Here is a 10,655-nt window from a genome sequence, read left to right as displayed (position 1 = left end):
TTCTGGAGAATAATTTATTGAAAGTGAAGGAATAAATATATAGGTTAAAAACAACTGTAAAAATCATGAACATAACTGTATACTGCAGGCACCCGAGGCCTGGGGGCGGAGCTTGGTGTGGGCGTGGCCTTCCCAGATCCCGCGCGGACATCGGGCGCCCCCAAGAGGTAGATGGCATATTTACAACAGAGGAAGCAGCCGGTGAACTGGTAGTTCCGAGGCTCTAGGAAGGCCTGGCCACGTGGAAGCCTGGGCTGCGCGACCTGTGCCCACGGAGCTGCACACCTTGCACGACCCTCTGTACCCAGGAGCGGTGGACTAGAAGGCTGGTGTAGACGCCTGGCCGGTTGCGCTCTGCACAGCCCTCGCCCCAGCTGATGATTCCTCCCAGCAGCCAGGCATCATTGACCTTGCACATCAGGGGACCCCCAGAGTCACCCTGCGGAGAAAAGAGAAAGTTAGAGACCTGGATGGGACAGGCAGTGGGCAGAGACTCCCTTCCCCCGAGCGGGGGAAGCACTCTGAGCAGCCCTCTCCCACTGGCCTGTGGAGCTGAGTGTCCTTAATTGAAGATCACAGAGAAGAAATAACTTCCACCAGCTAGCAGCATGGGCCTCACCCTGGCCACAAGGACTGATCACTGCTCCATCAGGCCATGCCCATCATGTGTCTGGCTCTGGAGACCCCTTCAGAATGCCAGCTTCCCAGTGTGTGGGAACATGAGTGGGGACCAGGCTGAAGCGGGCTGTCCTGTGGGCAGGGCAGGAAGAGGGTGAATGCTCACCACACAGGCGTCCCGCTGCCCCTCCAAGTAGCCAGCACACAACATGTCTTCTGTGATGGCTTCCTGCCCTGCTCCGTGCCAGTACATGCGCTTGCAGACCTCTGAGTCAATAATGGGCACCTTCAGCTTCTGCAGAGTTTGTGGATAGGGAAGAGGCACTGGGAACAGAAGGAGAGAGTCAGACTGGGCCTCCCGGCTGCCCCCTCAGAGGTCCAGTGCTCTCCATGCCCTTCCACAGTATTTCTCAAAGACCAGTGGATCGGCTCTCCCAGGATGCTTTCAGAAAGCCCAAGTTCCAGGTTTCTTCATCTGGACTTACTGATTCCAATATGAATGGCAGCCCAGATTCTGTGAATTTGTTTTTGTTTTTCTGAGGGTGGGGATGTAGTTGTTTGCTTTGTTTTTGGTTTTTGTATTCTTTTTTTGGGAATTGAACTCAGAACCTTGCGTTTGCCAGGTAGGCACTTATGCCACCGAACTATATCCTGGGCCCTTTATTTGTTTTTTACTAGGGACTGAACCTAGAGCCTTCATGCTGAGCTATGTCCCTAGCCTTTTTATATTTTGAGACAAGATCTTGCTAAATTGCCCAGACTGGCCTCAAACTTATGATCTCCCTGGCTAAGCCTCCCAGAGTTCTGGGATCAGCGATGTGTGTGCTATGATACCTGACTCAGATTCTGCATCTTTATTAAGGTGATGCCCACAAGATAATCAAACAGTCTGTGTTTCCTGCCTTGGAGACTACTTTGACCAGCATAAGGACTATAGGGTGTTTAGTAAACGTCTCCTTGGTTCTGAATATCTTGCAGCCACATAGGAAACCACCCCCCCCCACACACACACACACACGCACGCACACACATGCACACACATGCACACACATGCACGCATGCATGCACGCGCATGCATACACATACACTCAGGATTAGTCCATAGCTCCCATGAGGAGGCTGCAACCTCAGACCCCAGCATCCCCTCACACCTCACTTAGTGTCATTTCTGCTGTTGCTTCTGGTCTCTGGCGAGATTCCCTTCTCCCACTACCCTTTGCCCTCGCTGAGTTTTTGTTTCCCTCAAACTGTCCCCAGGTCTATACTGTAACCCTTTTTATAGCACCTTTCTGCTGTTTCTTTTTCTTGACCCAGATTTTGTCTATCCATCTATCTTTTTCTTACTTCTCCTCCACCTCTTGCTTTACTTCACCTGTTTTGTGTTCATACATGATGATTTCCAAACTATCAGTCTTGGTTTCAAAATTATACTTGACAATTCAGGAAACGTGTTTCTTCCTGAGAACTCTGCCTGCAAATGTGGCATTCTGCCACAGGGAGGCGCCCACACCTACTGTAGAATCTTTAAGGCTGATTTCACTTCTAGCTGTCCTCAGATGGCCCAACATTGGCCTCCTTCCACCTATTCTTGGGTCAGCGATTAGCTTTCTCTATTTGGCTGGCTGAAACACAGCTGAAGATATTTCTTTTGTCCTTTTTTTTGGTATCAGAGATTGAACTCAAGATCTTGCGCTTGCAAGGCAGGCACTTATGGTGCTGAGCCAAATCACCAGCCTTTTTTTTTTTGTTTGTTTGTTTGTCTTTTTCAGACAATGTCTTTCTATGCAGTTCAGGGTGACCTTGAGCTCACTTTGTAGCCCAGGCTGGTCTAGTACTTGAAACTCAAAACGATCCTCCTGCCTCAGCCGCCTGAGTGCTGGGATAAGTTTGACTTCGAGCTTGCCAGACAGGCCCTTATGCCACTGAGCTAAATCCTCAGCTCCTGAAGATATATGTAAACCAGAAAAAACCCTAAATATGGCCTCCTGGGTTTCTGTGGTTTCCCATCTCCAGGCTGCAGCCATCTTTTCTCTTTTCTGCCATGTTGGGCCTCTGGCAGCTATCTGCTACTGCTAGTGGTGTCTCTAATGTCTCTAACCCTACTGACCACCCCACCTAAAGTGGGAGGAGCTCACCTCCATCACTGATGCTCCCCCAGCCTGCAATCCAGCAGCTGGTGTTGGGAGGGAGCTGGACGGAGAAGTCAGGCAGGCAGATAGGCAGGACTCGCTCAGAGAACTGAATGGTGTGCTCAAGCTTCACCAGTGCGATATCAGCACGGGATGCTTCCTTCCAAGAGTACTGGGGGTGGGGCAGCACCCAAGCAATGCCCACCTGCTGGGACCGGGGACCCGGGGTCTCTAGTCGCCAGGCCCCCAGCAGCACAGAAAACAGATCCAGCTGGTCTAGGTCACTGGAAGGAAGGGAAAGCAGAAGTTATTGGACACCAGCAAAGACATGAGACCCTGGACAGCAGAACAGGCTTCTAGGCAGTGCAGGGGGGTGGGGAGGAGGTGTCTCTACAGAGGACACCAGGCTGAGACAGAGACTTGGGGCCAGAAACCTGGTTCCAGTGACTCACGACAGCCCAGTCATACGTACCCCTTGAAACAATGGGCGGCAGTGACCACCCAGCGATTGGTGAGCAGGGAACCTGCGCAGTGATGGGTGCCATTTTTCCGGATGCTCACAACCCAAGGCCACTCCGCATCCATGCTGTCCTCTCCACCCACGATCCGGTTTAGCAGCTGGGGCTTCCCACAGTCAGGGGCCACTGGAGGACAAGGAGTCAGATTTTCTGTCACTGGCAGGCACAGATGCCTCTTGCTTGCCTGTAGCTCACCCCACATCCTCAGTCCTGTGTCTGTTCTGCTTCCTCCTCAGCCTGTTGTGCCCTCTGTGCTCTCCTGGCCCACTATGGCCCTTTCTCCTGCTGGGCCTCCAGGGGCCTTACCCAGCCCTTTCTTAGCCTGTCCCTTCTGGCCCTCTCTGCCCACTTAGATCCTTTCCTGCCTCCCTTCCTCCCTGCTCTGTTCCCTCTCATCCCAAGCCTGTCCTTACACAGATATCCAGATCTTGCCTACCTTTAGGTGCCCACCCTCAACCACCCTGTCCAGGCTTCCACTCACCAGGGATCTTCGCACCATTGAGGGAGGCTGAGGAGAACAGAGAGAGAGGGAGAAGGTCATGTTGGCAGTGCAGGAGCCCTCGTCCTCTGGAAGAACCTCAACCCACACTGCACAGAGGTGGCCTTTCCCTCCCTCCACCGACCCAGGGGCGTAGGACAGGGAGAGTGGGGAGAAGAAAGAGACGCAAGACCCACAGACCCAGGTTTCAGCTTCCTCTCTCAGCTCCATGACACCTGGACAGGGCTATCCCAGAGCATGGCCAACTGACCCCCGTACCACCCAGAGGAGCAGGGGAAGATGGGGAGAAACAAGGGAGGACTCAAAGCTAGTAACCGAGCATTCACCTGTGCATGTCACTATCCTCATGGCTGTGGGGGAGACTGCGGTACTGCTAAATGACACGTCAGGAAGAGAGAGCCAAAAGAAAAGCAATAGAATGGAAAGGGGCAGACACTGTCTCCCAGCAAGGCCCAGAGGGAAGGTGTAGAGCCGCAGGGAGAGAGGAGGTGACCCTGGAGAGGGCAGAGGAGGGGAGGGAGGAGAAACGATTCCCCAAGACTTACCTGTGGAAACCAGAAGCAGCAGGGGGATGAGGCTCCCGAGACAGCCCCCACCCAGGGCTCGGAAAGTTCTGGAAACCACCATGCTGGGGGGGTGGAGGCCCAGCCAGACAGTGATCTTGAGGGAATGGAGGCTGTGCTTTTGGGGACTGCCGAGAGAGTCGGTGAGGGAGGCTGTAGTGTGTACAGACAGTCCTGCAGGTCACTCCAGGTTTTATCCTGGAGGCGGAATGCTGTTGGACCGGTCTCTCAGGTAGCTCAGTCTGGGCCACCCAGGTTGTGGGTCACAGAGGAGGTGGGGCAGTGGAAGGAAGTAGCCGTTACCGGGGCTGGGGGCTCTGTCCAAATGTAGCTTCTGCGAGGTGGACAACAGGTGCGTGGAGATGAGCCCATGGTCTGGGCTGTGGCCCTGGCTGTTTAGGAGGCAGAGAAAAGTCCTCAGGACATTGAAGCGGTCCAGACTGGGGAGGAGCTGGGCATGGCTGAGGTTTGGTACCAGGTATCTGGAGCTGGCAGGAGGCAGCATCTCAGTAACGGCTCCCACCTGCAGGGGCCACACTGTCGTGACTCAGACTAGGATGGACCAGGCTCTGGAGTCCCGTTAACCCACTTCCCAGAAGGCTGTGACTCATGTTGAGTGGCCAAGCACAGTGGCCATCCCTGGATCACCTTCCTGTTGTCACCAGGATGTCCAGAGGACCCAATTCCTCATCTAGACTCCTGGGCAGGGCCAAACCCAGTGTTCATAACCTGTAGCGCTCAGAACTACCTGGGAAGGGCGGGAGTTGAGACTCCGTGTCCTATGACCCCATGTTCCCAGACTCCTTTGACTGGGCCCAGAGTGCCCTGGAGGGCTGTCCAGGGGAGGGAGCCAGCCTCACTGATTTTCATCTTGCACTCATGATGCCCTCATCCCAGACAGGAGTGGTGCCACCTCCTTCCATTACTGCCAAGTGAAATGTCACACTGCCACCAAGGAGAGTGTGGTGCGCCCCCTGCAGGTTCCCTAAGCATTGCTACACTGCAGACAGGAAACTGAGGCAGCTAGGGGAGGTTGAGCTGAGAGGTGGAGGCTGAGTTTGACCCTGATCTTGGAGTTATGCTATTGGGCCTGGCCTCAGTGGACCTCAGTCCCACAAGCAGGCCACTGTTGTTGCTCATGGTCACAAAGGCTGGAGGAGAAAGGAGAGGAGACACCAGGAAGAAGAGGCCATGGGCACCCAGCCAGAAATAAGCTGGAAGGTATAGGAACATCACCTGGGATGATGGGGGCAAAGGCTGGGAGAGAGAAGGGAAGGCCAGTGCATCTCTGGAGCTCATGCAGGCCACCCTCTTTGTCCCAAAGGATCGGGCACAGCCTTCCCCATCGGTGCTTTCTGCTGGCTCCATTTTTTTTGGTACCGGAGATTGAACTCACCACTTGTGCTTGCTAGACAGGCACTTACGCTGCTGAGCTAAATCCCTGGCCCTTGCTGCTTCTTGTGCAGAAGGTGGCTCCAGTTCACAGGAAGGCTGACAGCTTCCCACCCAGCGTCAATCTCTCAGTCCCAGGATGGTACCATATCCTGTGTCCCAGGATTCTGGGTGTCACTGCAGGAAAGCACCACGCTAAGAGGCCAAGGTGAGGCCCTGATGGCATAGGAGCAGAAATACCACTTGCTCCTGGTCTGTCTCTGCACTCACACTGCCACACCTCCACGCTCTTCCGACCCTTTGAAATGAAGGTGGTTGGCCTCCCCAGCTCTCTCCACAAACACTTTCTGCTGTGTGCTGGCCACCAGGACACACAGTGATGAACAGAACACAGATTCTGTGCTGAAGAAGCTTATGTCTTCCTCAGGAGAAAGGCAGGTGACACGGTGACAGTAAAATGTCCTGGAGGTGGCATAGTAACGGGGTGGGGCAGTGACATAGATGCTGGAGAGCCACTCTGTGCCCATGCTATATGCTGTGTGACCCTTTGAGCCACAGATGGTATGAAGAGGGGCATCACCCCTGGATCCTCCAGACCGAGTTTGGTGCCTGCTGCATATTGGATCTCAAGCAATGTTTGTTAAATGACTAAATAAGTACGGAAGACAGGGGGATGGGGGTGTCCTCTTCTCTTCCCCAGTTTCTTTTCATTCCTAATTCATGGTCCATCCTCTGGAGACCCAAGGGGCAGGTATTGCCCCAAAATGTGGCAATCTTTGAGACGGAGTGGCTAGGAAGAAGATCCGAGAAGAGTCCTGATACAGCTAGAGGAAGTCATAAGAAGCTGGAGGAGACTTCCTGGCACAGGTTCTGGAGAAGAACCCCAGGGACTGGTTCTTCAATTCCCAGGGCGTGGAAGGCACAGTCCCCAAAGGCTCGGGGTGGAGACCCTGGCGTGACTCAACATTCATTCAACAAGATGTTTACCAAGCACCTACCATGTGGCCAGCTCACACCAGCACCATGGCTGGGCATCGATTCACTGTGCACGAGGTAGATGAGCTGCCACCCCCGCCGCCCACACTGTGTCCCCACCAGTCTGGCCAACGGCCACTGATCAGTTCACACTGAGGTGCAGATGACTGATGGGGCCACAGGGGTATTTGCATGCTGACAGCAGCCAAAGCTGGCACTGCCTAAGCCAGAGAAGTGACTCATCACAGTGGTGGCTCAAATGTGGGCCCAGGAGTCACTGAACATATTTTGAACGGGGGTATCCATTCATTAACCAACCAAAGGCCTCTGGGCACTACCTACTCCTGCAGGAGATTGCATTTAGCCCTGGTGTACTCAAAGAAAACGAGGAAAGTCTTTGTTCTCATTAAATCAATCAAGAAGCATTACTGAGCACCTACTGTGTGCTGGGCACTGTCCTGAGCTGAGGAGACACTGTGGTGAACAAACCAATGACACTGAATGACACAGAATTTTAAAAACAAGTATACTTATTTTATTTTATTTTATTTATTATATTTTTATATATTTTTATATTATATTTATTTAAAATATTATATTTATTTATTATATTTTTATATATTATATATTTATTATATTTTATTTATTATATTTTAAAAACAAGTATACACTGGTCTAATACACCGCAAAATCCAGGAGTGACCTGGGAGAGGGTAGGCTCAAGGGGCATAGAGTCCAGAGTGAGGATGGGGTTACTGGGCTGCTAAGGTGCCCATATGGGCAGTGACATCTGCAGATGTTCACGCTCCTCATTTATGGATCCAGCCTCAAAGAGCAGGATGAGAACACAAAGCAGGGGTGCAGGCAGCCCAGAAATCTACTTGCAGAGAACATTCCAGAGCAAAGGACTGGCCAGCCCAGGAAGGGAGCCCCTGGAGGACCTAACCATGAGGCTCCGAGTTAAGGCACAGGACCAGGATGCCCAGTTGCTTTGCTTTGTTTTTGTTTTTGCTTTTTAATTTTTTGGTGCTGAAGACTGAACCCAGGGCCTCCTCCTTGCTAGGCAATCATTCTACCACTGAGCTAAATCCCCAGGCCCCAGGATCCACAGAGGTAGTCAGCAAGGTGTCTCTGGGTCCAGGGAAGGAGCCTCTGTCCTGGGGCAGGGAGGTACTGATGGCTCTAAGTGCCAGAGTCCAACCTGGATTGGAGACACAGAAAGGAACAAGACAGAGGGGTGTGGAGGCTGGAGCCTGTCCAGGGAAACACTGGGGGGAGAACTTCTTGGGGACCACAGGTATGGATTAGGTGGCTGGCCAGTGCCAATGTGCAAGCTGCTCCGATTTTCCCAGGACAGATGTCCTTTCAGGACAAGGGCTCTCAATTCTGAAACCAGGATTCTCAAGAGAACCAAGAGAGCTGGTCACCTTCAGTGGTACCTCTGTCCTGAACCACCACCAGCAGGCCCCACTTCATGCACGGTGACCCAGGAGAGGCAAGCAGGGCGTTTCAGGTCCAACAGTCCCACACCTGGAGATTGGGCAAGTGGAAGTAAGTGACTTGGAGGTCAGTTTGAGGGACACTAGTGACAGGGCCATGTGAGGACACAGAAGCCCAACAGAGAGCTGGCAGTGTGGAACTGGCCCTCTATTCTGCAATTAGAAACTCATAAAATTCCACATTGGCCAGGAAGTTATAGCTGTGTCTTTTTCAAGGAGTGGCTGCCTGCATCAGGCCACTAGCGGAAAGCAGAGCTCCAGGAAGCAGAAGCCCAGGTATGAATTGGCTTTGAACGCTGGGGAGGTTGCTTGGCTGCCAGGAGTCTCTGTTTCCTTGTTAGGTCTAGAGCTCTGCTCTAAGCCCAGGGTAAAACAGGTGTAGGGTCCCGGCCTCTAGTGGGCCTTTTTGTTCTTTTCATCTTTTTATTTTTTATTTTTATTTTTTGGCAGTTCTGGGATAGAACTCAGGACCTTGAGCATGTGAGGCAAGTGCTCTACTGCTGAGCTACACTCCAGCCCAGATTTTGGAGTTTTTAGTTAGACAATCCTTGTTTTATAAGTGTGAATTTTGAAGGATGCTGCTAAGAACATGAGTGAGCAAGAATGGACATTAATGTCTGCAGCAGCATTTTTGCAGACCCAGAGTGGAAGCAACTTGTGCCTGGGAAGAAGATACACAACATGCAGCCCCACATGATGGAGTAGTCCTCAGACACAAAAAGAGATGAAGCACTGATGTGTGCTACCGTGTGAAATAAGCCAGATACAAAAGGACAAGTACCACATGACTCACTATTAACGAGGCACCTGAGCAGTAAAGTTCGCGGAGCAAAGAGTGGGGGGGGGGGACACAGGTGCAGGGAAGAGGAGCAGGGCATTTGTGCTTTTGTAGGTGCAGAGCTTTGGTTTGGGGTAAGTCCTGAAAGGGGAGGTGGTAATAGCTGCACAACACGAGTGTGATCAATACCACTGAAATGCACACCTTAAAAAAAAAATCAAGAGTCACAGATTTAGCTCAGTGGTGTAAGCGCCTGCCTGCATGAGGTCGTTAGTTTGATCCCTGGTACAAAAAAAAAAAAAAAGATCAAAATGGTAATTCTTATATTATGTATATTTCATTACAACTAAAGAATCTGGCTTCCCAATGTGTCATGGTAAATAGGCATCTCAGGCCCTGTGGGCAGAACTGTCCCTACTTGCAACAGAGTTCTCCTACCCACCCCATTCTGTGACCCTGGCCACTGTCCTGGGTCCAAATGGTCTTATGGCACAGGAATTGTTTGGTTATTTTGTTTTTGTTTTTGTTTTAGTACTAGGGATTGAATCCAGGGCCTTTGCACTGAGCTATATTCCCAATGCTTGCATATTTTATTTTTTATTATTTATTTATTTTTGGTATCAGGGATTGAACTCACACTTACCAGTCAAGTGCTAGAATCACTGAGCTAAATCCCTGGTCCCTACTTATTTATTTATTTATTATTTTTTTTGAGACAGGGTTTGCAGAGTCTGTTGTTATTGTTTGTCTGTTTGTTTGTCTTTGTGGGACAGGGTTTCACCCTGCAGTTCAGGCTGACCTTGAGCTCACTTTGTAGCCCAGGCTGGCCTTGAACTCATAGCAGTTCTCCTGCCTCAGCCTCCCAAGTGATGGGATTACAGGTGTATGCCACTATAACTGGCCAAAACAGTCTTTCTAAGTTGACAAAACTGGACTGAAGTTTAGGGTCCTCCTGCCTCAGCCTCACAGTGTGCCAGGATTATAGATGTGCACCGATATGTTGGATTGTATCTGAGTTTTTGATCTTGCTTTTGAAGGGCAAGGCCTAGGACAAAAATGATGCTCCACCCCTTCTTTGTGATTAAACTAGTTTTTTTATTCTTATTTTTATATATTTAATGTTTTTGCACTTGGGATTGAACTCACGACCTCGATCTTGCTAGGCAGGAACTTATGCTGCTGAACTAAATCCCTGGCCCCTCCTTGGATGGTTCAAATTAAGAACCTTCCTGCAATCTGGGTCTATTTCTCCTCTGTGAAAGGCTCCATCACCAGCACCATGCCTGTCATGACCCCATGTGAAAGAGCCAGCGGTCTCACAAGCTGAGTGCTCATCTGTGGGCAGGTGTTCTAGGGCACAGATGACTTTGAGGAGACTGGCCTGGCTGGCCTGGGGATACTGAGTCACTGCTGAAGTGACACTCATTTCCCACACAACTTCCCATCTTAATCATTGTCCTGGGAACCTCCCCATCGCTTGGCTTCCCTGCCTCCTGGAAACGTGGTCTTGTTAGACACCAGCCCAGCTCTGAGCTGATATCCCTGCTGGACTCCAACCTACCCAGAACCTTCTGTGGCTCCCACACCCCCTGATATTGATTCTCCTTTGCCTCTAGCCAAGCCCTTAAGGGACAGAATTCAGTCACACCTGACTGCTGAAGGGGGCTGCACACCACACTCCACT

At 51.3% G+C, this 10,655-nt stretch overlaps 1 protein-coding gene across 1 annotated transcript; it reads right to left on the bottom strand.

The window, feature by feature from the left end:
- On the bottom strand, window positions 1-4,545 carry Prss22 (serine protease 22). The gene is made up of 6 exons (XM_003478123.3): window positions 4,310-4,545; window positions 3,747-3,773; window positions 3,220-3,391; window positions 2,754-3,031; window positions 785-942; window positions 1-439 (listed from the first exon to the last, which is right to left on the bottom strand). The coding sequence occupies exons 1-6, from the start codon at window positions 4,389-4,391 to the stop codon at window positions 224-226; spliced, it is 933 nt and encodes a 310-aa protein (XP_003478171.1). The 5' UTR covers window positions 4,392-4,545; the 3' UTR covers window positions 1-223.
- Window positions 4,546-10,655: the final 6,110 nt, after the last annotated feature.

Source organism: Cavia porcellus, unplaced genomic scaffold, assembly GCF_034190915.1.
Source record: "Cavia porcellus strain 051 isolate PalLab524CR breed Dunkin Hartley unplaced genomic scaffold, mCavPor4.1 scaffold_16, whole genome shotgun sequence".
Taxonomy (NCBI): Eukaryota; Metazoa; Chordata; class Mammalia; order Rodentia; family Caviidae; genus Cavia; species Cavia porcellus.
The sequence above is the reverse complement of the archived record's forward strand: the minus strand, read 5'-3'. Positions and strand labels throughout refer to the sequence as shown.

Excerpts from the sequence above, each read along its gene's own strand:
- Prss22 (XM_003478123.3), bottom strand. The coding sequence starts at position 4,391 with ATGGTGGTTTCCAGAACTTTCCGAGCCCTGGGTGGGGGCTGTCTCGGG. Across the intron at positions 3,392-3,746 it reads CAATGGTGCGAAGATCCCTG|TGGCCCCTGACTGTGGGAAG; the intron begins GTGAGTGGAAGC and ends CTTGTCCTCCAG. Across the intron at positions 440-784 it reads GGCAGCGGGACGCCTGTGTG|GGTGACTCTGGGGGTCCCCT; the intron begins GTGAGCATTCAC and ends TTTTCTCCGCAG.